Source organism: Gallinula chloropus (assembly GCF_964237585.1).
Source record: "Gallinula chloropus genome assembly, chromosome: 2".
NCBI lineage: Eukaryota > Metazoa > Chordata > Aves > Gruiformes > Rallidae > Gallinula > Gallinula chloropus.
The window spans coordinates 40,301,519-40,329,008 of record NC_140086.1 but is presented as its reverse complement, the minus strand read 5'-3'; the positions used below and the strand labels follow the sequence as shown (position 1 = coordinate 40,329,008).

Sequence of the window (27,490 nt, the reverse complement as noted above, 5' to 3'; positions counted from 1 at the left end):
GCTATTCTATAAGGGATATATTTCAAAAACACCCACACAACAGAGTCCAAAGACTTATAAACCCAGGCTATAGGAGGGAGATGCATTTTTAGCAGAAAGGCAGAGCTAGAAGGGGCCAACAAGATAGCAACAAACTCATTCTAAAACCCACTGGTTTAAAGAGAACAGTGAAGCTACGAAGTTCTACCTGTATTTTCCTCCTGAAGGCCCTCTTTACAGGGTGGCCAAACTTTGTTCTAGAACTAGAGAGGGTATTTTGAGATCTGGGCTTTCCAGTGACAGAGAAACACTTAAAAAAAACCCGAAGTTCTTTACCTGAGATTACACACCATAATATATCATGTTTGTGTCATCTCTGCCTTCAATTTGACAAACTACCACAAATTGCATCAAAGATCAACATATGCCATTTGATCACAAGCCACAAAGGGTTCAGTTCCGTCAAGGTTTAAATCAAGGCTCAGGAGCAGATGTTCTGAAGATTTGTGAGCATGGCATGCATACAGCCTGCATTCTGATTCAGTCAAAACTAATTAGACCTTTCAAACAACCTCTGTCTGCTCCTTAGTATACAACACTGATGGAAGCATTTATCTCCTTCATTTCCTGACAGAGTGACGAGGTCATGGAAAACTAATGTTCCTCAAGGTTCTTGGAGTGGCTGTGCCACACTGTCTTGGAAAAAGAGAAATTACTGAAAACTCTACTGACAGGAGTTCCAGCAGTTTTGGCAGAGGGGCATCATGTCAGAAAATATGTCCACCAGCATGTGTGTGGTATTGTGATACTCAGGCTTTAAAATAAAAGGTAATCTCTTTGAAAGGAAGAAATACTTCCTCTTGGATCACTATGTAGATTCCAACCTGAAGACTATTATCTCCCCCTCTGCACCGAATCTTTATAGCAGTATTCAGCTGATGTCAGTACTCCCAGCTTAAGGGCCTTATCCATTCCCATGAAGGTGTCTTTTTGAGAATGTCTGAGGTCTGTGTGAGGAGATATTGTTCCTCAACACCTTTCTCCTGGAGAGAACTCAGTGAGGAAATCCATATGATTTCTTTCTACACTTCATATATCCTGTTTCCAGCTCCACAGAGACAAATTAAATAGCAAAGATATACTGTGAATCCTTGAATGGGTCAGTGCTGTTTGGACTGATGCATCCAAAACAAAAAAGAACAACTGGCCAAATGAATTTCTGATAAATAATTCAATCAGGAGTAGAAAGCCAAGCACCATTTCTTCTGTGGGCTAAGCAATGCCAGAAGTGACAGTTCTCTCTCAGTGCTTCAAAGTCTGTAATTAGCATAGCCCTACAGTGAGGACTATCATTTTACATTAAAAATTCCATCATTTGGGAATTAAGACTGGAGATGGTTTTGTGAAGCATGGCCAAGATAAATCTTATTATTTAAAACAAATCCTTGTAAGTATTGACAAATGTAATAAAATTTCAAACATGAAAGCAAAAGGGAAATTTTTACATTTCAACTCCAGCACTGTAAAGGAAACTCTTTCATGCTTAAAATTCAAACTCAGTGTGTCAAGTAATTTCACTGTTACAGACTTGAATTACCTGCTCTGCCCTGAGGGCATTATTCACTCTCTGAGAAAAATTGTACTTTAATATTGCTATGATTTTCCCAAGTAATTTTTATGCAGAAGCTGGGATGAATTTGAAACATCCATTTCAAGATTAAAGTGATGACATTTGGCGGCTGCAGAGAGCCACGTAATTGAGAACTGGGCTTAGGGATGTGCCCAAAACTAAATCCGGGAATGAGAAAACAATATTCATAGAAGGACCAATGTTTTGCTTCTTTGCTTAACTTTGAGGATATAGATATTAAATAGGGTTATAAAGTACAAATAAACTCTTACTTCAAACATTTTTAGATCCATATTGAATGCTTATATATGGAAAGACCATGAAATTGTTGGCCACTGTCCCAGCCTATTTAATAATTTTCTGTCACATGCAGGAGGAAGATAATCTTCCCACTCGGTTTTAATGGATCCATTTTTGGAAGCACTGAATTATTAACCTCTTTTAGGGGTTATCTATTGCCTGATCATTTGTTAGCTTCATACTGAAGTTGGGGGCTGGACCCAGAACATGCTCTGAAGAGGCCTGAGTCCACAACAGAGCCTGGTGTAAACTAAGGTGTTCAATCATTGACTTAGGGCAAGAATTATGTGTACAGATCGGTGTCCTTACCCAAAAGTGTGTATCAGAAACCTTTCAGCAGCATGCTGAAACTCTGGATGAAGTGGTTCTCTTGTGAGCTTTGAAGAAATGTGGAAATAGAAAAACTGATGCTGGATTCTAACAGTAAAATAAGATAATTGGGAGTACTCAATTTTTTTTTTATTATTATTTAACTAAAGTTTATTGTAGGATAGTAGATGAAAACTTGCTACATTAAAAATTAGTAGGACTCATTAAAGACATCATATTAAAAGATTCATTCTTTTCTTGAAGACTTTCCAGATTAGCTTGTATCAAGGTGGGGCCACTTCATTACAAAATCAATCAGAAGTATTGGGGTCTTGACTTTCCAGATAACTAGTTATCTTGATAGCAAATCTTCCTTAACTCTCTTAGAATCTCATTACCAGGTTTTTCACTATCTAAAACATTGATTAACTAAGTATAATGAGGCTTAGGAGTAACTGCCGGGTATTCAGGGAATTTATCTTCTAATTGATTGAGTCTAGGGAACATGACATGGGGAGGTTTTAATAACTGAAGTGGGGATAATGCAGGTTCACATGTGTATTAGCCCTTATGTACTGAATCCAATACCATCCTTAAATTCTTGCTTTGTGAGCCAATGAAGGATGAAAATATCACTAAGGACAAGAAGCAGCAACTACTTTGATGAATGAAATATGAAAAACTAGCCATGACAGAAGTTAATTAGTCTCCTCTTCTATCTGCACTGGTTTTGACCAAGATTCAGTCTGCTTGAGAAAGAACAGCATTGTAAAGCAGGAGGAAGGGATTTAGGGAAAAAAAGCCTCCTTTGAGTATTAAGAGAATTAAAGGCCTCCTTCCTTTTTTAACAGGTAACATTAGAAAGATTCACTAATGACTGGTCTTCCAAAAACATGCTAAGAAATGAACCAGTGAACCTCAGTAAGTGGGGAAATTTGTCCCATAACTTAGGCATACTGTGCTGTTGCCCACCACAGCAGGAAAAAAGTAAAGCTACAAGAAGTAACTGTGATCTAACTGTGCATGATCTGCTACATACCGAAGTCAATAAAAATATTTCAATTCACTAACTTGCATATCAGAATCCAGCCACTAAAGAACTCTACAGTAACCAAATTGTCATACCACAAGCAGTACAGTGTCAGAATTTACAGCTGTGATGATATATCATTACATAAGATGAAATTAACTTAGTTCATTTTCTCCCTTAGCTACATCTCCTCTATGAAAATTACTTCAATGTTTTGATTTTTCTGCTAAGATTTTACTTACCTGAATAAAGACCTGTTTTCCTTGCTCTTCCTCTTCTGCTACTGAAAGGCAGCCCGGATGATTCTATCGCTAAGTGGCTGTGTTGGTCTGAAGTTATCTCCTAGGATTCCATCACAGCCTTCTAGAAGCTCAGCACCTTTAACATGTGTCCTCAGCCTACGAAATTCCTCTATCTGAAAGGTAGAAAAACAGACATGAAGAGCCTGAGATACATTCTTCACTATGGGACTAATGACCAAACCCAGCCTTGCCCAGACACTTCTGCAGCTTTGAACCTTGGGAGTGTTCAGGTACTACATGCTAAAGTCAAAATGCATGATTAATAACATTTTAAAATAGCTGTCACCACTGTCAAAACATTTAACATATAGAGGAAAAGGAGAAATTTCATGCATATGGTTTAGCAAATCCTTTGCTTTTTTGTAATTTCTTTTGCTTTCTATAACCTTCTTAGCCACTGTAGATTAGATCTGAGCAATCCACCTCATGGTTGTGACATGAGAGTAATCATTGTGGTCTTCTTCAAAGAAGTGCATTTCAGGAATAACTTGGTCAACAACAATTTGGTTTTAATTTCTTGTAGTGATTCACTTATTGCCTGAAATTGTTGCTTCAAATAGAGTCAAAACTCAGTATAAATCATGTCAATTGGTCCAAAATAAATACATTTCTGGTTTATAGACTCTTTTTAGATTTTTCTTAATCTAATCTGGTGTAGAGAAGAATGTGAGCAGCTTCCACCTCCATACCCGGTAACAGCATCACGTACCATGTGATAAAAAAACCTGAGAAAATCATTGCATATCTCAACAACATTATAACTTATTGTTCAACAGTGCTGGTTTTTAAGAGTTTGGTATCTGAAATAAGTACCCACAAGTACTATAAAACCAGCGTTTGCTTTTGCTTTGGCAGACTGGCAAACTATCTTAGCTGGATGCAGTAAACCTCTTTGAAGGCCAGCCCCCCTAGCCTGAGCGTTCGTGCTTGTGCTGACCCTGTGAAGTCTCCCTATCCAGCTCAGCCGCAACTTGAAACTGCAGCTACAGAGGAAGCAAAATGAAGCCTAAAGTATTTAATCATCCTATCATCTAAGAAATCATAAAGAGTAAATTTCTGCATGGAGAAATTGAATATGAAGGATTGCAGGGAGAACTGAAGTGTGCTTTCAAATTAAAAGAAAGGAGGTATTTTCTACAGCAGGTAATGACATTTTTATTCCTATACTGCCCACAGAGAATACTTTCTTACTGAAACCTGGAAGACAACTGCCTTCATTGTTGTTTTCCACTCTACAGCAGAACAGATACAGATTTATTTACTTGATTTACAGGCTAGCTCTGCTCTGCTGTATTTTCCTCAGCAGTGTGCTTAGAAATCAACACTTGGCTTCCTGCAGCTGAGAGAGAAGGCAACAGCTTAGACTCAAAAGATGAAAAGCAGAATGAACTGTAAAGCTCCTTGAAGGTGCTTTTAGGGGCAGATCTCTATTTTGGAAGATTATTTTTTTTAAATGTTTATTTTAAGTTGAAAACATGCCCACTACAGGCTTGGAATTGAAAAAGGTTCCAGGAGTCAAGTGCTGGTAAATCGTGGAACGGGTTTTGTAAAGGTACCCTTTTACCACCTCAATCAACTCCAGAAAGTCTGAAATAATTGTAGTTTAGGAAGGACCATTTTACAAGAATGTGGCTTCTGCTTGATCTTTTGAGAATGAGAGACTTCAAACAAACACAGATGAAGGAGAGGGAAGAGCAGACTGCAAAGCTGGCATTTGTGAGCTGTCTCCTAGTACAACTACAAATGCTCTGCCCCAATCCCCACAGCGAAATCTTTCTCCGAGAGCTACTCCTCACAAAGCAGCTTTCAGTTTCTTCAATCAGGAGAAGCAGGACTGACCCGATCCCTGTGCCTGCTTTTTAGTCTTCAGGGAAGTCAAGATTTGCAGCCTCACTCCGAGGGGGAAGTGGTTCTGTCAGAAAAGGACACTAACTGTGCTGAGTCTTTTTTCCCCCATTAAAGTTCCAGGTGATAAGGCAGTATGTGTGCCCCACTCATCCTGCTTCATCACATAGGGAAGTACTTACTACCTCCTTCCAACCCCTCACAAGTCAATGCTGTGAAATACACCCTGTAGGACTACCAAGGGAATATTACAACTAATATTATTTTTTATATTTCAGAGGCACATGACCAAACACCCTTGGATATCCACACACTTCCAACAGGAACAGCCATTTATAAAAGTGTTTCTCATGCCTAGAAGCCACCTAGTCCCATTCACAACAAAATTCAGGACCGAATTCTAATCAAAAATCAACGATGCTAGAAGTCATATTTCTACTGAATAAAAGCCTTTACATTTTATAGAATTTTGCAAGAAAGTTTCTACCACTTCCTTATTTTCAGAACCCTGAATACTGCTTTCTTCTGTTTCATTCAAATATTTGCTGAAGAACAGAACACACAAAACAAACATTTGTATGTTTTCTCTACAAACATTTCTTCCATATAAGGAATAGAAGCATTATCCTTCTGCTTGAAAATTTCACGTGCCTCCATCGCTTCCAAGAACACAAACCTGCCTATCCAAAACAGAATACCATGAACCTCTCAGAGTGCTTTATTTCACAGACTACATATATTTTGCACGATTCCCACTCCAGCTCCATATGCTAGTTACTATTTCTGTTCTTTAGGAGGTATTGATTTTGAATGAGGTAGACAAAAGCACTAGAGACCTCACAATTCAATACAAAACCAGTTAACTCTGACAATGAGTACAGCAGAATGACAGCTCCTTGCCACATCATTGTTTAAAATCCCTATTCTGAGTGGTTTAGACAATGTACTTGTTCTGGGCTTCAGTGACCCACAAGGTGCATTATTCACAAATGTCCAATTTTTTAAAGATATAGTGAAGAGAAGCATAAGCAAGTCTTTTTCAATTATTTCCTGCTCTTTATTAGACCAATAGCAGAGTTTTCTGTTTTCTTCCATTGCATTTCAGCAGGGTACGCACCTGGCTGATGTGTCATAAAGCAGTAAATGCAGTTTTTCTGAGCTCTATATTTCAACACAAGACAAGTGAGGACGATAAAAAACACAAAAGGAGGGCAGGAGTATGCAAAAAGAGCACTGCAGGGTGCAGCTTTTCACTGAGGTCAGTAATAAAACTGGAAGAACCTCATTCTCCAGAGCAGAAGAGTAGCCAGCACACTTCACCCAGACCTCACAGAACCACCCACGAAGGAAACAGGTCTTTGGTGGAAGTGAAGCCTTGTGTCAAACAAAATTAGGTCCAGTGAAGAAACAGCACGAGACTCTGAGAAAACACATTCTGATGCTGCAGTTTTGTCTCAGTCTTTCATGTAACTAACGCACACAGATCCCAGCTGCAGAAGTGAGGTGCATATGGATCATTTGACAATGACTTAGATCAGTAGCAAATCAACCTGTCAGTTGAACTTTACCCTCTATACATGTCTTCAGGAGAAACAGAAAAAGGTTCTCTACTTTTTAATGGCCAGTCCATTATGCCTATGTCAAAATAGTTACTTCTCCATTGTTTCAAAATAAGCAAACTTGAAAATATATAGATGTGACCACAAACCAGAACGGGAATTTTATTAATTTTTCTCCTAATGACCCACGGTTTGTTAAGCTAATCAACACTGCTTTGTTAATTACAGAAGGTGGGAATGTGAATGAGTATCTCGTCTCCAATATATTAGCTAGCTTCATCAGAAGAAGGCAATAAAAACCCTATTCCCTATCAGAGTCTGTCATTCTTTATTGTTACTAGTTATTGACACTCAGAAGTTGATTATTTTATGGCCTGAAAAATGGAAACAGAAAGCCTTGAATTTGTTTCTTACCAGCTATAACCACAGAAGCTACTAGTATTTATATAAAACGTTTGAAGTTTCATAAGCCATATTCATTAGGATCACACAGAAGAAAGTTCTACAAGTTAATGACACATGTAAAAATGATGTATTTAAATCCATTAGAAATACATTTGCACTGCAATCTATGCTTTAACAGAAGGAGGCTTAATAAAATTAAATGCCTTTACCAGCATTCCATGGATGATTCAGGATGGTATATGCTATACTACATGCTCTTACTTTCCACAGACAAAAGCCCTTGCATTTCTAATCTTTCCTGAAATAGAATTTCTCATAGGCACTCATGTCCACATGCCCAAAAGAGGCCAAATACTTAATTGCAGCCAGAATGCTAATTGCAAGTTAAAATCTTGGATGTCTAGGCTGTAGAAAAATATTCTGGTACCCCCAAAATCTTATTTTGAGCATTCTGGAGAACTCTCAGACCCTTTTGACTTTAAAATCCCAGAATCACTGTCTCTCACTTACTTGTCCCTGTATTTAATTTCAACTGACACCTGAAAGCCCTATCTATGTAAGTAAAAATTTTATCCCACCTTTGCCTTCATGTTCTTAATAAATCTCTTCTGCATAACCTTGACTTTAATGCTGCTGCATCCATAACTAGCAGTGAGGACCTTTTTTTCTGCTTGATGCTGACCTACCATAAATACAAAGTATTGTGGATCATATTGGTATAGGTCCACTCCGACCTCTCTGCTCCAGTGCCACATCTCACCTGCACGCTGTGTCAGTGGCAGGGAAGGAGCCTCTCCATGACTTGTGTGCCCTTCATCAATGCAATGTTCTTGTTGGATTTGGTTTGTACTGGTCACAGTAATGCAGCAACACAAACCAGCTACCCCTGACCTACAGAAAGCCATGGTTATAAATCACATTCTTTTCCCAAAGCACTATGGGTCACTTTTCTCCATGCACAACACTTTCTCCTGGAGACTTATCTCCTTCACCCCAAGTTCCAAAACCTTGTTTTTCTGTCAGTAAATGAGTACATAATATATTAACTAAACTTGCATTTCTGCAGGGCTCTGTACTGGGCCCAGTTCTCTTTAATTAATGACCTGGATGAAGGGACTGAGTTCAACCTCAGTAAATTTGCAGTAAGTTAGGCAGAAGTGTTGATCTGCTGGAGAACAGGAAGGCCCTACAGAGGGATCTGGACAGGCTGGATCAATGGGCCGCGGCCAATGGCATGAGGTTCAACAAAGCCAAGTGACGGTCTTGCATTTGGGTCATAATAACCCAAAGCAGTGCTACAGGCTTGGGGAAGAATGGCTGGAAAGCTGCCTGGCAGAGAAGGACCTGCAGGTGTTGGTTGACAAGCAGCTGAATCTGAGCCAGCAGTGTGCCCAGGTGGCCAAGAAGGCCAACAGCATCCTGGCCTGTATTAGGAATAGTGTGGTGAGTAGGACAAGGGAAGTAACTGTCCCCCTGTACTCAGTGCTGGTGAGGCCACACCTCGAGTACTGCATCCAGTTTTGGGCCCCTCGCTACAGATGAGACACTGGGGTGCTGGAGCGTGTCCAGAGAAGGGTGACGAGGCTGGTGAGGGGACTGGAGAACAAATCATATGAGCAGTGGCTGAGGGAACAGGGGTAGTTTAGTCTGGAGAAGAGGAGGTTGAGGGGACACCTAATAGATCTCTACAACTTCCTGAAAGGAGGCTGTGGAGAGGCAGGAGCTGACCTTTTTTCCCTTAGTGACAGGTGACAGGACAAGAGGAAACAGCATCAAGTCACACCGGGGGAGGTTTAGATTGGATATTAGGAAAAAAGCTCTTCACAGAGAGGGTTGTTAGGCATTGGAATGGGCTGCCCAGGGAGGTGGTGGAGTTTCCATCCCTGGATCTATTTAAAAGACAATTAGATGTGGTGCTGAGGGACATGGTTTAGTAGCAGGTAGCAGGTTATGGCGATGGTTGGACTTGATCATCTAAAGGGTCCCCTCCAACCAAGACAATTCTATGATTCTCTACTTGATTCCTCTTTTATTCACCCCCTCGACATCTCCCACCACATGTGAAAGGTGTTAACTGTGCCCTCCTCTGTGCACTGACTGAATTAAAATGGAATAGAGACTACAAAATCTGCAACTAGCAAGAAATAGAATAGCATACAATGTCTCAGCTATGGTCTTTATACTTCTGATAATTTATTGGTATCATACTGGGACAATTAGCTGCCAAGTTACAAAATGCACTCTGACTTTACAAGTTATTCTGAATCTAATAATGCTAACAGAGTTTCCAGTAGCAAGCAGCCATAAGATTTATCCTTTCATAAGCAAATAAACACCATATTCATGATGAGATACGTTTCGGTTGCAGCTATCATACAAATAACCTTACTGGGAGCTACTGCTTTTATCTTATGCTTAGAACTAGAATTCAGTTTTCATATGAAAAATGCCAGTTTCAAATTGTTAAAGGACTGTGGTGGGATAACTAGAAAAAATTAAGATTATTAAAGATGAAATAATTTAAACCTGAATTTATCCCCTTTTATACTCTTTCCCCTTCTGCCTGCACATGCTTTAGAGCAGGCAATGAAAATTAACTAATTCAGCTTCAGGAATTCTAGATAGTTTCACCAAAATTAAACCCACATTCCTCCTGTTGGGATTCACAGACTGTGGGTGAATGTTTATTGAGAGTGCTCATTGTCTTTCCAGGGATTACTTGCAAACAGATTTGAAATGTTTTGTATCAAAAGGCTCACATGGCTTCTTGATACAAGTTAAAAAAACCCACTTCAAAACACATGTGTGAAATCGAATTTAAATAGGTAGTTTCCATTTGACATTTATTATAAAACAGAATTTTAAAAGACCAAGGTAAGTTAAATATAGTACAATGCAATAAGGCTAGCCCATACTTATGTTAACATTTTTCATTCTCCAGGACATAGTGTCTCCCTGTGCTTTTTTTGTTCCTTTAACATCAAAAAAGCAGTGATATTTGAAAGCTTACAATTACAAAGAATTGAATTTCTTTTGCCCATTGACTTCATTCTTTTTTCTTTCACTTAAATAAAGAATTATTTTAAATGCAGATGATAAACGATAACAAGGTTTTTCATCTCTGACCTTTGCATTGCTTTCAGTGACTCAAAAGGCTTAACCTTTACTTGAAAAGCCATGTACTGATCTAATGGGATCTTCAAGGAGAACAGATAGAATGTCCTGATATATATATTTGCACGCTATAACCTTTAGCTCATAACCGTATTCCAAGGTCACTCTAAGCACAGCTGTTACCTGTACTTGGGACACAGTCAAAGGATAGCGAAATAATATCCAGGTGACACCTTCACTGCAGGGTGGAATGGTTAGAGAGCCCTCATACACCCAGTAGTCACGCAGAAGAGGATCTGAAATCAAAAGAAATGTGGAATTTTAATGACATTAAGGAAGACAATTGTCTCTTTCACCTATGACAGCCTATGATAGCCATGGGCTTGCTCGTATGATGAAGTTAGTATGCAGTGAGCTGAGGTGGGAACTTATAACCTGCCAAGCACTGCCCACTACTTTCTCACATGAACATACCTGAGCTTGTGGTCACTGTACCTCCTGCAGATGAGCATTTTAAAGATGAAAATGCCACTTTAAAGATGTGAGAAATAACTCACGCACAACTCCTTAAACTAACAATATGGTGGGAAAGAACTGCTGCTAGAGTCAGAAGCTACAAAAGTCATCCCATTTTGAAGGCAGAGGGGCTGTGGTGATCCAATTTTACCTGAGTTGTACATTTATAATGTGTCTCAAGGATACATTTATTTCAGTTTTTAGAAAAAAATCTGTGACAACAGCTCAAGCAAAACTTTTCACTTCACAGTTCTGGTGACATTTTTGGAGAGACATTGGTGCCTCCTAGCTTTGGAAATGTGAGTTGAATTTCACAGGAGAAAAAAAATCTAAGCTTATTTAAGAATATACTTATTTTAATAGGTTTATAAATAACTGCTGGAATAAACAGTCGTACCTTAAGAAAATGTACAATGGCTTGTCCAAACAGAATTTTAACTCTCCATATAACAGGTCTGATTTTAATTTAATTCCTAAAAAATTCCTGCCACATGACACTTCATACACAGGGTTTTCTTTTGCTGCTCTAGGCCACATTCCCTCACACAGCTTATGAAGTACAGAGTGTAAAGTGCCTAACTGTAGAAGAGGGGACAAGAAACAAACCTAGAGAGGAACTGGAGACAAAGGGTGGTTAATCTTGACATGGAGAGCTCGGGGGAAGGCTCTGACTAGACTGACAAGGACAGAACAGGAGACTGGAAATAAACTTGAATGGTTGACCTAATCTGTTGCTGCCATTTCACTACTAGCTCAGAGGACTATCAGTAGAATTAAATCTTGTTAATAAAGTCTGTGACTGTGGGTGTATGGAGTTTGTTTTGTTGGTGTAATTTTCTTTCTCAGTTAGGGAATTACATAGCAAATCCATCGAAAGCAAGTTGCATTATCAAACACCCAAAAGTTAAGAACTGCAAGAATTAGTTCAGCCCGCCCTGTGCATGCATCGTGACATCATCTTGGTACGTGATGACAGGTCTTTTCTAGAGAACTTTTCACCGTTCACTTGCAAAGATGGACAATTTTCTTTTGAAAAGCATCTAATAGCATTAGGATCTCTCAGTACAATACATGGCCCTTGGTCTTTTTTTCCGTGCTGTGCAAATCCTGCTTGCTACAAGGACCACATTTTCTCAACTTTTTGTATTTCTAATGCACTCATTTCTTCAGTGTCTGAGTGCTCCACAAACATGTATTAATTTATCCTTCCAGTATTCCAGTGCAGTAAGGAAGGACAAATTGCTCCCACACTGTAAAGCTGGGGAACTGAGGCACAGAGAAGTTAAGGTCAATTGCATCTTATTCATTTGGGGTGTTCAGTATGAGATGCTTAGAACCTGATTTCTCAGAGTAGTTAACTTTCTATAGCACTTAATGCAGTCAGAGCACTGCTCCCATTGACTTCAGTTGGAGGTGTAAGCACTCAGCACTTCTGCAAATCAGACCCCATGATCTCAAGTCGGGCACCTAGAAAATGAGGAACACACAGTTAGAGATGACTTATGAAAATTCTGGTTTCTGTGACTTGATCAGCATTAAACTGGAACTGTGAGGCAGGGGTCCTGCAAAGAATAACTTATGGTCACACAGTTAAAAGCTATTTTATAACACGTATGCGTGAAGGAGCACAGGCAGCCTTAATTCCTGCAATTCCTAATTGTTGGGCACTTGAATATGCAACCTAAACAGTATTATTTTTATATAATGAATACAGATTAGTGTAAACCTAGATTACCTCAGAAAATTAGACCTTGCCACTATGACATGGAGTTTAGCTTCTTGCAGAAGCATTTGTCTTGCAGAACTTTATTTTTTAAGTCACTTTTTTTTCCCAAGACAAGGTAGTGGAAGTGGTTGTTTCTTACTGTTACTTTTTAACTTTTAGCTATATGGATCTGAATTTGCTTCCCATTGTTACAACTCCTTGCATGCTATACAACTGTTTCTGCACTATGACATTACCTTGTGATGCTGACAAAAAAGCTAGCTTGGTAAGTGTACATCTTACACTTAACTTTTTATGCCAAAGTACACACAGATCCCCCTCCAGGATCCCTCTCTAGGTGGGATGATAAATCATCAAGAGAGTGAACCACAGAGTTGCCAGAAGTGCACAGACTACAGTATCACACCCCACTCACACGACCAAGATGCGGATTTATCACAACTTTCAAAGGGACTGAAGATCCCATTAGATCAGTACTACCCCTGTTAGCATCACTAGGTGCAAAATGCATCACCACCTTATGGGAGGCGCTCTCAGGCTTGCAGTTAGGCTAGGCTTTAGATCAAGATTATCTCAGCCTCTGCAATTAGCTAGCAATCCACCCAGACAAAAGTAAGCAAAGGCACCTACCTGGCAATAAAGAGTTGGGATTAAAACAGGGTATTGTTTTGGACTTTCCCTGAAAAAATGAATACAAATCAATCTCATCTCTAGTTTCTTATTAAACTTATAACGAATGGAGAGGCAAAACACACTCTGTGTTCTTCTAACATTAAGCCTTGAATTCCTGTGCAAAGCAACCTCATTAATAGCCCCCATCTAATCATTATTGCATTTGTCCTTCCAGCTACACAAACACTTCTTTTCTGGTTTTCTGTTTTATATGTTACTTCTAAGGTTATCTCAGCAATTTGTTCACTTTATACCTGGGCTTCTTCCAGGTCCCAGCCTTGAAATTCTCAACACAAAATTCAGGGGTTCCATATAAAAAGGAGTTTAAAAAACTCCAAAGTTAATTTTTCCTTGACCAACATGGATAAAACTTTAAGAAAGTAAAGCTGGTTCCACACAAGAAAATTATACCTATGCCAAAAGTATGTTTGATGCTGACCCTCTGAAAGTCATTAGTATAACCCGCTCACAGTCACAAGTGTGATTCCTCTACTTGGCTGTCCTGTCAGTAGGAAACTACAGAGTTCCATACACTATTGCTTTCTCACACTTTCATCAACACAAGTTTGCCATATTAAACATCATGACTGGAGTTTACCATATAAAAGGTGTTCAATTCCCATCTAATAACAACTTCTCATTTTCCTACACTTCAGCATCCACTGAAGTGAATGGTTAATCTCTCCACACCAATACAGAATGTGCCACTAATACACCTAAAAGTCCTTTAAAATCAAAGGTAAGTATGATTATTTCTATGTGACAGAGAGAGACCATGAAGCAGAGAGATGGAAGTAACTTGCATTCGCACTGACTCTGTGATAACCACCGAAAAGGTAGTACCTGCAATCAGTTATTGATCTGTACCAGAACAACTGGTGTAGAAGATGAAACCTTCTGGCCATCAGAACAGGAAGTAACTATGAAGACTGTTTATTATCTGAAAGTACTGTAAAATGCTGAGCTCCTGATGCAGGCCACATAAAACTACAGTTTTCCCATGTGCTTTTTCTACAGGTGCATCTGAAACCCTTCCCTTGGCTTCAATAATATAAACCTTTCACTTGCTCGCTCTCTTTCTGGTCAGTAAGGAAGCGCTCCTTCAGACAATGCCTTACCTTGTACTGGATATCCTGGAGAATTTCAGTTACAGCCTTTAGGCCTACGTGCTCTTTTCCTATCTGAAATACAGTAAGGAAAGGTGAGCTTCAGAATCTTGCTATTCCTGAAGCTGTGAAGCAAGACAGCAGTCAATCAGAACAGTAATTGCTTTCAGTTAAACTGTAGTTCTTTTTAGTTAAGCTACACAACCTTGTGTTAATGCAATACATGCTAACACCAGGCAATTAAATCACTGTAAATAAAGTCACGATTCAAAAAGGGTGTAAATAATTTTAAAGCAGAGACAGAAACACAAGAGTCACAGCTAAGTCTGGCAAGTTTTGACTAACCCTGTTTTGCAGTATATACCACATGTGGAGTCAAAATCGCACAGCATTATGGCATACAGCTTCCAAGGACACAGCTTGTCAGAAAAGTCCACAGAAAGAAACAGGGCAAACAAACACAACAGATACTTTTTGAACTTGTTCCCACAGCGTTGCAAATCTCACCCAAAGTATCTCTGAAGCTTGGAGGGGTTTCTTCCTGCCATCAGAGCACAGAATGGCAGATCTCCTTCCTCACATCTCTGGGATCCTGCTGGCAAAAGCCAGGCTCCTGGCAGCACTGCCTTTACTGAACAACTTTGAAGGCAGAAAAGATTGGGCCTTCAAAAAAAACCCATTCTTGAAATAAGATACTCTTATTTTCCATTAATGTCATTCACCCTGTGCACTGATTTCAGCTGCTTCTGGTATCAATCACCCATCCTGGGACCCTAGCTATGACCTTCAGAACAACTCCAGCAAAATATGAAGACTGAGAACAGCTTTCCACTCGGTTTCTTTGCCAACGTGTGCACACACGAGGCGGGGGATGAAGCAGGCCTGAGTGAGAATGGGAGAGCTGGACCCTGAAAAATCTGTTTGCTTTTTGTTTATCTTGGAATAGAATGACACAGTAGTCAGTGGAAGGAAACAACTGAATGTCAACAGAAGGTACTTTGCTATTTCTAGGAATTTCAGAGGATTTTCTTTTGTTTCCAAATGGGATTTTCAATTTAAATCCTTCGAAGCACATAAAAGATATTGAAACCACTCCAAAGACGCTGTTTCTAAATTAATAATCACCAAGGGCTGCCAGTTAAATTAGGAAAAATATTTTTGCTGACCTTAAAATGATGTGTTTGAGAAATGCAGTGCAAAGCTATTATGTTTCCATGCCTTTAACAGGAAAAGAAAATGATCACCAAATTTTCTCTCCCTACTCCTTTAATAAACAGCACAAATACCATTTTTCCTTGGTCAACTCTAATTATATGGTGTCTTTCTCAGCTAACGAAAAAGCCCTTTGGAATGCTGCAGAACTCTGTTGAAGGTGAGACACCAGGAATGGAAAATGTATCACTGAAGTTTCAGATTTAAATTTAAGAACTTATATAAAACTTTCTAAATCAAAGGTTACCTCTGCTGGAATTAGAAGGTGACTTACATAAGCAATTATCACACAGCCCTCTAGGATACAAAACTGAAGACTTTCTAACTTCCATTTTTAGCAGTTCTATCTAAGTGTTGGAGTTGTAACCAATGTACCTTTAAATTCAAACAGAGGTAAAGCTCAAAGGCACTCATAAACTCGTTATGAAATATGACAAATTAATAACATCACTGTGAAAGAAAATCCATTCGATCTAAGCACAAGTTCTAAACCTCCTCCTCCAAACCCATTTAAATACAAAGTTTGCCATTTCTCATGAGGAGGATGAGAATCTGGTGTTTGAGGATGAAAACTAAAAATCTTCTTTATAGGATGTAGCCCTTGGAAAACATTCAACTGCAATTAGATTATGGGGCTAACTTCCCAGTTTGCATTACACCTTCTTAGAAAGCTTTAGGCCTCCTCATCACAGGCTTTTGTGAGGGTCTGTGGCAAGGCTCGTTACACTCTCAGTCTGTCATCTCTGAAGAAGTTATACAACCCCACCTCACATTTGTCCTGTGTGAAGAAACACACTTGTCACTGTGTTCAGAAAAGCACAATCCTACTACCATTTTTTTGGGCTGTGCCAATGAGTTAGTGGGCATTTTTCTTCCTCTTGCCTCCTCTCCCCTATATATTTCCTCAAACTCTGAGCAGCAGGCCTGGCCAGGAATGGAGAAAAGCACATTACAGATGTAGCAAAGCACCTGTACCTCCTGCCATTCTGTGCTCAGAGGAAAGGAGGTTTGATGTCTGCTTATAGCCAGAGTCACAGAGAGATGGCTGCCTAAGTATGGTCCCATCTTTAGCAAACACACTTCCAACATCCTGTTTAAACAAGAATTACTTATTTAGTGCATACACAGAAGACATGACTGAGAAGAATCTTTTGAACAAATACCAGAAGACATACATTGTTTTATTTTATGAAAACATTAAAAATGATAGAAAATGGAAAGTAACTCATTTTCCTCAGACAAATGATAGTGCACAGCAACAAGTGAAACACAGGAAACTTACCTGCACAAACAAAGCAATAATAGCAATGCCGTGCTTCTTCCCTACCGCCTCATCAATGCTGCTGTAGAGTGTGGAGTTCCAGTGCATTAGATGAAGCTAAAAGACAGTAACACAAACAGACAGAGAAATTTATTTTGTAATTAAAAAACACCAGTGGTTAACATCAATTAACCAAACGTCGCTCTGTGTGTGTGTGTGTGTGTGTGTACGTTCATACACGCATGCCTAAGGCTGTGCATGTAGAATCACAGAATCATATGGCATGGGTTGGAAGGGACCCCAAGGATCATAGAGCTCCAACCCCCCTGCCACAGGCAGGGCCACCAACCTCCAGGCCTGGATCTACACAAGGTTGCCCAGGGCCCCATCCAACCTGGCCTTGAACACTTCCAGGGACGGGGCATCCACACCTCTCTGGGCAGCCCCTTCCAGCCCCTCACCACTCTCTCTGTAAAAAACTTCCCCCTAATATCTAATCTAAACCTTCCTTCCTTTAGCTTTAATCCATTCCCCTGTTGTCTGCCCTTTTAAAAAGCTGATTCCCCACCTGTTTGTATGCTCCCTTCAGGTACTGGAAGGGAACATGCATAGAAGTGGATTCCTGTTCTAAACATCAGGAATACCATGGGCAAAAAGGTCAGCTGCAGAGAAAGTGATGTATAACTAGTTACCAAATATCTACAATAAAGGTGTGAATAGCTATGCTAACGATGCTTTACAGACTCCCTCTGAGGGAGGAAAGGGAGGAAGTAAAGGGAAGGGGAAGGGGAAAAGGGGAAGTGGAAGGGGAAGAGGGAAATTGAAGGGGAAAAGGAAGGGGAAGGGGAAGGGAGAGGCAGCACTATCTACTGAGAGGTTATATGCATTTCAAACACGCGTTTTTTCAGCACTAATGCTAAAATGTAATCTCTGTTGCCAGGTCTGATAACATTGCAGAGCTTCAACATCCTAAGCACAGCTGCTTTGAAGTTTATCTGCCAACAACTTTTGCACATTCCGCATAGATAAATCAGCTAAAAAATATACAAACTGTTAGATTAAATTCCCGATGTAAAATCATGATCAAAGTTTTGCTCAGTCATGTGTCAAAGAAGGTAAAATGTCACCCTGTTATCTAACATTGTTTCTGCCTTCAGCAAAATTAGTTTTTAAAACAGATAGTGTGTCTTCCTATTTTGTGTTTGTGTTCTGCCCAGTAACAGCCTCTGTGAAATGCTTATTGCCCCTTACACAGCAGAAGTTCACCCGGGCACCACAGCATTTCAGAAGACCAGTTCCTCAGGCAATCCCTCTCCCCTTATTTAATCTCCAATGAGAATTTTGGGTACTCTTCCTAACAACTGTCAATTCAAAAGTCATAATAAAACTTTACATTAACATACTGTAAATCAAATTAAATGCCAAATAATCTTACAAATAATTCTGCTCATGATTGCCAAAGGCACCTGCTGTGCTAAAAGCAGGAAACCTTTTTCTTAAAAACATGAGTAATTCATTTGCACGTGGGAACACTGACACAAAGGCACCTGTCCAGGCTTACAAAACTTCTAGACACACAAATGCTCCCTGTTAGAACCACGCAGTCTTGCTATTGCCCATGGATTTACTTGAACGTGTGTCTTTTATCACCTATAAAAAGCTCTGTAACACGTTCGATTTGCCTTTGGCTTTTAACGAACAAAAACGACAGGATCAACTACTGAGATACCAGACTCCAACACTCCCTTGAGCAGACACGGGACTACCACCACCTAGGAAGGTAAATCCAAAGCGCTGCGCTCTCCGGGACGAGCCTGGCGTTTCCAGCAGCTATCCACTAGAGGGGGCACACGGAGTCCCCCGAGCTTCACCACAGTCCTGACTTTAAGAAGGGGGAAAGAACGCGTTTGGGGCAGCGCTGGCGGGCGGGCAGTGTCCTTGGCGCGGAGGGAGCAGCGGTGCGTGGCACCGCGGCTCGGTGGCTGGCAATGTCAGGGCAAGCTTGTCCTTCGGCGGCTGAACAATAGCGCTGAGAGAGATCGACAGACGTAAAGAGACCGTGACTCTGACTGTGCCAACAGGCGGGGGCCTTGGCTAAAGCTGCCGTGGCATTAGCGGCGTGTTAGGCTTCTGTGGAGGTGAAGCCCGTAATCTGATGTGTGTCTGCGTTCTGACAACAGTGATTTTTTTTCCCAAAGATTTGAAAGGAAAATGTTGAGCCTCAGCAAGAAGAAAATGAGCAAGAACGTCAGACTGAGCCAGCAATGACCCCAGCTTATCCAGAAGCAGGTTGTTTTCCTGTCTTAGGAAGCAGGCTCATCAGGGCAGAGACTTCCATACCTGATATATCAGCTAGAAAAATGACACTAAAGCCTCTGCATAATACTATAAAACATTAAGAGGTCTGTGCCTGACAGAAGGATCTGCTACACAATATGCTCGGTGTTGCAGAAAGGTGAAATGCCCTGCAGCTGGAACTGCTCTCCAAGGAACACACCTACTGGCCAGCAACCCTTTCCACACCTCCAGGGGACATGGGGAGAGTAAGTTAAGTATTAGCTACACACTTTAACAGTATCTTTAGGTGTTTGCATCCCCACGAGGACTCCTTCCTGTCCGCTAGTTCAACAGAGGTCAGGAAAACACAACATAAAAGACAAAAAAGGGATGTGCTTCAGGCTAATCCAGACACCCCTAGCCTACGCTCAGGTTTAGTAATCAACATTGAACTAAAAGAAGGTAGATTTAGATTAGTTATAACAAAAAAATTGTTCACTAGGTGAGAGTGGTTAGATAGTGCAACAGGTTCTCCAGAGAAGCTGTGGCTGTCCTCTCCTTGGCAGTGTTCAGTGCCAGGTTGGATGGGGCTTTGGGCAACCTGGTCTAGTGGAGGGTGTCCCTGCCCATGGCAGGGGGATGGAACTAGATGATCTTTGAGGTCCCTTCCAACCCAAGCCAGTCTGTGGTTCTGTGATCACTAAAGGTAGTGAAACAGGCACTCAGCACTTCTGGTCCGAAGTTGTTTGTAACTCTGAGGTTCTGCTCAAGGATGTTTTAAATATACACTATGGTCCATGGAACAGGAGCCTTTGTTCTGTGCTGGGCTGCTAAAGCCCAATGTAGAACGGAGTTCTGGTCTGTGTTCAGCTGTTACTGCGTTACTTCTTTAGAGGTGGTGATAATTACAGTAGATTAGTCATCTGGTTTTTACACAGTAGGTTGTAAACTTGCTGGTATAAACACTGTGGTGTTATAATAGTATCAGCAAATTCATGAATGGATTAGACAAACTATGGACAAATAAAAAACCAGTCACTAAAGAAAACAGGTAAAGATGCTGCCTCTAGCACTCCTAGTCCTGTGACAGCAGATAACTGGGAAGTACAACGAACAGTGGTCAGGCTCACATGCTCTCCCTACATATAGCATCCCTCACTGGCACTACTAGGGATAGCAGACTGCATGGATCAATGGCCTGATCCAGCAGTGTGTTTATTATGTTCCTATATTCTGCATCAAAGTGATATAAAAGGTTCTGTCATTAAGGATTTACAAATTGCAATTAGACAGGCAACCTAATGGAAAATAATAATTAATACCATAATATTCCCTAACAACAGACCAACAGGCCTCGCATCTTCTGCTCTGATAAGCCCATGCATGCACTTTTAAATAAATAAACAGATGTCAACAGGCACTTAAATAAATGGAAGTCAAATCAAATTAATTCTTCTACAGAGTAGGAAAAAATGTAGCTCTGATAGGAGCTGGGTAAGCAAACAAAAAAGTGATTCAGAAAGGGAAATATTAGCAAGGAAGTAGTAAGGTCTGAGTGCCTGTAGCAAAGTGTTGCTTTCAATTTGTAGTTTATCCTGTGTGTTCATGTGGTCCTCTGGAGCTGTTCTGCTTTTTGGTTTTGTTTGTAGTATGACATCAGATGAAAACATCAGATAACAGTTACAAAAATACGGTTAAAAAGTCTACAAACATCACAAAATATGAACTCTAGAGAGCACAGTCCACAAACAACACGGCTTGTAACTCCTGTTAACATTTAAGGGAATTGGATGTGCACAGAGGCAAGAGCCCTGTGCCCCTACACATCTTGAAACTGTCAATATAATACAATGCCTGTGTACACTGACAGCTTCATACCCATGTGTCTACCGGTAGCAATAGCCAGAGAGGCTTATTAAATTAACACTCTGTATTTCAGTAACCTTCAGTTCTCTGTTGATTTGGGACTGCTACATAAAAAGTGTGCACTCACAAGGGGTGCCAGTCTCTGATATGGACACAGCCACGTGGATTTTTTTAAATAATCAGCTGCAGTGCATTGGCAGCTTACTGCTGTGTGTTCTTCATCTGGAGCACAAACAAGCTGTACATGTCAGCATGGCAGGAGAGGCTCTGCTCAACTTGCTAGCCAACGTGTTGATGCTCAGTAGTTACAATGGTTCTACACAACCAACGGGAGTCAGCTTTGCTGTTACCAGGGGGGGGTTGGCTCAGCGTGCCAGACAGCACATTTTCACAAAACTATCAGAAAGCTGTGAGAAACTTTGTACCATAAAAACCAAAAAAAAAAAAAAAATACACTTTTCTCTTGTATAAAAAAAATTAATTTGGAGCCTTTTAACATTCCAGCTGAAAATCAAAGAACTGCAGCAGTGACTTGTTTAAAATCAGATAAACTGAAAACTCACAAAGTCAAATGATAGTAAAGTGCTGATAAAATTGATTTGTTCTGTGAACACCTGGAGAGACTCTCCTTCACAGGGAAGATTAAGAAATTATTCCAGGTAGCAGAGCGAACCCTGCAGAAGTGTTATTCTGTATGGAATAAACTCTGATAGTTTTCTCCATTTTCATCCAGTCCCCACTGGACCAAAAGACAACAGAAGATCCCAGTCCTAACGTCCTTGCTTAGGAAAAGCCGACACAAACATTAACTAGGGGCCTCCTGCAAATCAAGGCTTCCTCAAAACCGAGTAAGGACTCTTGCCTTAAAGTCAATAAACAAATGAAAACCCTATATTTAAATCTATTCCTTTCTCTACCACAGAAATAGCCTTTATTTCAATAGAAAAATAAAAGGCCCAGGACAGCAGACTTTTGCACGGAATCAGAGTCCCTGGGATGATAGATTCTGACAAGAATCAGAGTCACTCTACATGACCAAGCACATTTATCAGTTCTTGAAGCCAGTTTCTCTCAATTAAAAACAAAGTTAAAAAAACAGGTATATTATTTCCCTGTCTGGAGCTCTGGCTGCTCTCTGGAAATCTGTGGGGTCCTAAGCTCACCGAGAACAAAAATGATCTTTTAAGCTCTGTTGCTGACCTTATTTTATTCCCAGCTCACACAAAAAAACACATAATGATGGGATAATTTAGGTTGGAAGTCACCCCTGAAGTTCAACTGCCTCTTCCCCCATTCACAGCAGCACAAACTTCAAAATTAGCTACTAATTCAAAGCCAGATCAGGATCTCAGGGACTTATCCAACTAAATACTGCTGTACTTGTTCCGTGTTTGACCTCCCCCCTCGCAAAGGATTTTATCACCTTGTAACTGATCAGAATCTGTCTTGTTGCAATCTGTGCCCTTTGCCTCTTGCACTTTCACACTCCCCAGAAGAGTCTCTGTTGAGGATCCTAGGCACAAATTGCCCACAACCACCAAAATGACACCTCTTTCTCATAACCTTTTAGTCATTGACCTACATGAATGACCAATTTTCACCTACATTTACTTTCACCAAGGTTTAGCCAACTCTTGCAATGTCAGGAAAGTCCCTTACTGTGATGTACTGCTGCATATGTGACCCAAGTGGCAGGCCAAACATGAGACAGGATCATGCTTTATAAGAAAATATACCCTGAAATAAATCACAGCTCATCTTTTGTTATGACATACTTGATTAATGGTAAGGGAAGAAGGACTCTGCACTCAAATGTTTCTGCACTCTTATACCACCTTAATGCTGCAAATTTGGTATTAACCTGCACAATTTGAATGACTTGCTACCATAAAAAGGAGTGCATATACTGTAACTGCTGTTTTAATACTTACGGCTAAACTACTGGAACCCTCGTCTGTCATTGGGATCCCTATGAAACAACGTGCAGGGCTTCCACTGCCTAAGCCAGGCAGATTGGAACAACGTCAAAACCCGGCATCTCACTGGCATCAAGGTAAGAATGTTTGCCAACAGCAGAACTCCTCCTGACCTCCCTGGCACCAGAACCAGGCCCTACAGGGGCCTTACTGCCTGAGAGAACCGCTGGCAGCTGAGGCAGGAGGACACAGCATGAAACACTCGCCTGCCTCAACCTAGTTGGCAACCATAGCCCATTTTGCTAAAGGTTGTGACATGGGGGATCCTTCAGTTCAACAGGCTCCTCCTGTTCGTGCCTTACACACAATAGCAGCCCATCATTTTAAACAGATCCTCTTCAGATCTGTATGGCAATCTATTAGAACATCAGACTGTGACATCGCCGTCACTAGGTTGCTTGAATCTACGCTGCTGCTGCAGCTGCCTACTGTACTAGGTCTACTCTCCACGCTCTTACTCTTTACTAAGGAGCTAATTACTATAAAAGCTTCTTCCTTCAATGCATACTGCATTATGTGTGAATTAAATCTTCTGGAAAGATTTGTTCCTTGATCAGAACTAGGTTATACAGCTGTTTCTTATTAGCTGTGCAACTAGCCATTACAAGCTCCAGAAGAGACTGCTTAGCCTAGGACAGTAAGGCATCTAAGGATGAGAGAGATGTTATTGCTCTTTTATCTTCCCAAATCTTATTTCAATTCATATAGGCCCAAAAGACTAATAGGTAGGTTAATACTGCACCACCAAATCTTAACTAGACTAAAATGTGTTAGCTTGGAAAGGATGACCATATTGCTTTTTGCCATATTTATATCAGGGTTGTGAAAGAGAATGGAGCTGAAAGTCTGCCCTGATTCCACATAAACGCCATGTCAGGGATGTACCTATAGCCCTAAGGTAAATTAAAGCAGCTTTAAAGCTGTTTGCAAAAGATTGTAGAGCTAAGAACTGTTCTCCTGAACTCACCTGAATTTGTTAGACCAGTATATTCCAGTTTCATTCACAATATGCCATAAAATTTCAGGAGGGAACAGCACAAATGGGAAACTGTCTACCTAAGGCCAGCATAGAGTCTTTTTCCTGGTTTGAGGGGGACAAAATGAAGCTGAGGATTTCAGCTATTAATAATGGAAGGCAACACAGCCCAGTTGTACAAATAAGGATGTACAATTCCGACAACGCAAATATTGCATAAACAACACCACAGGAGGACAAAATGTGGAAAATTGTGTCTTGCTTTTATAAATGAACACCAGAATTTATGAGTTGATACTTGACTTGGCACTGAATTGTTTCAGGAAGCAATTGACTAAGCTGCTGGCAGTGACCATAACATATAGTAATTAAGTTCCAAATCCTCACAAGGGGACGGAACCAAGGATATGACCAGGGCACACAGCTTCAAGAAAAGTGATTAAAAAAATAGAAAGTTAGTTATTAACAGCCTGAAGCAGAGGTTTAGAAAATAAAAGTTAATGGAATTGATACAGAGACCACTGGAAAACATCTTAGAAGAAGCAGGAGTACGTGTACATACTCATGCCACAAAGAAATATAGAAAAACCCATTAACAGAGCCTGCATGGTTAAACATCACGGTTCAGCCAAGGTAAATAAGCTTCCTCTGAAAATGCAAATGCAAATAGAAGCAAATGACTAGATCATAAACTCTGGGCAAAATCAAGACGAAGAGGATGAGGAAGTAGCCGGGGGGGGTGCTTAGGTTATTAATCAGTGTACTTGGTTTATGCTTGTAGACTTGAATTTTTCAAGGCTTCTGTTGTGGACAAGTGCCAAAATTCTCCTGTACTTCAGCAGAAAGTAAATCTTTACATTTTCATACACAGATCACTGTGACAGATCATTTGCAACATAAAGGAACACTGTGCCTATCCTTGAAAGCAACACGAATTTCAGTGCTGCGAGAGACGAGGTGCCAAGAAACACGGGTGAGGACACTGTTAGTGTTAAAAAATCCCTGATTAATATAATGTGGGAGAAGGGAAAGCACAGCTTCTGCCAAACTTCTGCTTGTTACCATTTACTGAAAGCGTTAAAGATCTAGCAGGTCTAGTCTGTGGGTTAACCGTCAGGCTCCAAATATGTACAGAACAAGATGACATTCCCAGAACAAAGAAGTCTGTAATCTAAAATCAGAGAAATTAGGTGCAAACAAATCAAGTTGGAGCAGAGTACAAAGTATCCTGTTTAAACAACTTTGTAGTCACAGTGTGAGATGCTGTACATGTCCAGTATAAATTCACAGCTAAAACACAAAGAATAAATGCTCGCCTGGGATATCAGGGTAGTCCAGAACCCTGGCTAACCGGTGTTCTCCTCTCCATGAACATCTCTCATAGAGGGCTGGCTGTAAACAAAATATTTTTTTAGTTCTATCTTAAAAAGAAAGGTTGCAAATACACCTTTCAAACCTCATTCTCCTTCCAAAAAGTCAGCCAAGCACACCTTGCAAAAGCAATGTAGGCAACCATGTGGCATGCCTTCAGGGGTACCACTGAACAGGTAGGAACAGTGGGAGTACTGAATTACTTGCAGCATTCAGGAAACACTCTTGCAGTTGCTATGGCAGATCACTTGTGCTAATGAAGAATCTACACTGGTAAGCCATATTGAAAAAGATTAACAAAACCACTGCAACACCTAATATTAACCAGAGGTTCATGTTTCCTTTGAACAGTCTAAGTACATGCAGTAGCCTCTTTTCCTATAGGACAAAGAACTGTTGGCTCTTCGAAGAAATTACATTAAAACAGCAGGAAGGCTGAGAGAGTTGGGGTTGTCCAGCCTAAAGAAGGCTTGGAGAAGACCTTATAGTGGCCTTCCAATACCTGAAAGGTGCCTATATGAAAGCTGGGGAAGAACTGTTCACAAGGGCATGTAGCAGTACGACAAGGGGCAGCAGTTTTAAACTCGAAAAGGGGAGATTTAGGTTGGGTATTAGGAAAACTTTCTTCAATATGGGGGTGGTAGATCACTGAAGCAGGTTGCCCAGAGAGGTGGTGGAGGCCCCATCCCTGGAGATACTCAAGGTCAGGCTTGATGGGGCTCTGAGCAACATGATCTGGTGAAGATGTCCCTACTTACTGCAGGGGGGTTGGAATAGATGGCCTTTAAAGGTCCCTTCCAACCTAAAACATTCTATGATTCCATGAAGCATATATGCATACAGACAGATTCAAAAGACTACAGCTATAAACAGTGAGGTAAATAGAAAAAAAAATGGAATTGAATGGTCTGTTTTGACAAAAGAAGCCAAAAGGCTAAAAAAATAAAAGTAATTTAAACTTAAGAAAAAAAAAGGAAAACAGGTGTGTCCCTCTTCTAACCAGCGATGGACTAACTCTTCAGAGAGTGGCTTCATTTCCAGTGTATACAAGGTTAGGAAAAGGGAAGGGGACACAAGGAGGCTGACACAAAGCCAAGCACCGTGGCAGTTCTCTCAGTCACAGAGAAACAAGACATGGGTATAAACTATCTTACGGTTAATGTAACCACACCACCAACGTCAATTTGTCTTACTTTTTGTGAAGGACACCAACCCACAGAAAGCTTTGCAAACCCCGCTGAGACCTCTTCCATCCAGGCCTTGACAAGAAGATAAAAATTTCTCCCCATGTGTTCATGGCTGCTGACATCAGCTTGCCTGTTTCTTAGAAAAAACACTGGCAAAACGTTAAAGTGTACAGGGGACACCCATATGCTGTAATTTGTAGTTTGTATTTATTTTTTTCTTCCTGTTTGAAAGGGATGAATTCTAGTGTGTCTACACAGAAGATGCAATGAAAACAGCAATTAATAAGAATTTTTTTTCCAACTGTAATAAAATTATACAGGCTAAGAAAAGGAATAAAAAGACAAACCACCCTTGATTCCATATTGCTGACTTTCAGTATCAACCCAACCAGTAAGAAAATGAAAAGCTAGAGAATTATTATCAGCAGACTCATAGGTCAGGCTCTTCACTGTTCCAAGTTTCTGCTCAGTGTGTAAAGCAAGGAGCACCACAGGGCAGGATACTGTTCTCTGATACCACATCTGGCTCCAATAAGCGTGTAGGCTGAGGTGCACTGGGCCTGCCCTTAGTTATGCTAACAGGAACAAATACAGATTCAAGCCCTTCTTCTTCCTTCCCTTGAACTATGAAGGCCAGGAAAGAAAAAGCAAGGATTTTAGTGCAGGACCCTCCATCCTGCTTTTACTCTGGATTCTGGCCAACCTGAGTGGGTGTATGTGTGTGTCTGCACGTGCTTTTATAGCTCCACAGTTAGAAAGAGCGAAGCTTGGCAAAAGGACTGGCCCTTGATGAATAGCTGATGATATTACTGGCTAGCAATGTCACCAATAAGACAGAAAACACCAAGTGCTATGGGTTAAGTATTTAATT

General features: G+C 40.5%; 1 protein-coding gene across 1 annotated transcript in view; it reads right to left on the bottom strand.

The window, feature by feature from the left end:
• Positions 1 to 3,528: 3,528 nt before the first annotated feature.
• Positions 3,529 to 27,490, bottom strand: part of CA8 (carbonic anhydrase 8) — a gene marked incomplete at its 3' end in the record, with an annotated part of 37,119 nt that continues 13,157 nt past the window's right edge. The window contains exons 4-8 of the mRNA XM_084260076.1: positions 16,988 to 17,083; positions 14,506 to 14,568; positions 13,346 to 13,394; positions 10,657 to 10,769; positions 3,529 to 3,663 (exon numbers count right to left, since the gene is read on the bottom strand). Of these exons, the coding sequence (XP_084116202.1) occupies positions 3,529 to 3,663; positions 10,657 to 10,769; positions 13,346 to 13,394; positions 14,506 to 14,568; positions 16,988 to 17,083 (456 nt within the window). The remainder of the gene's footprint in view (positions 3,664 to 10,656; positions 10,770 to 13,345; positions 13,395 to 14,505; positions 14,569 to 16,987; positions 17,084 to 27,490) is intronic.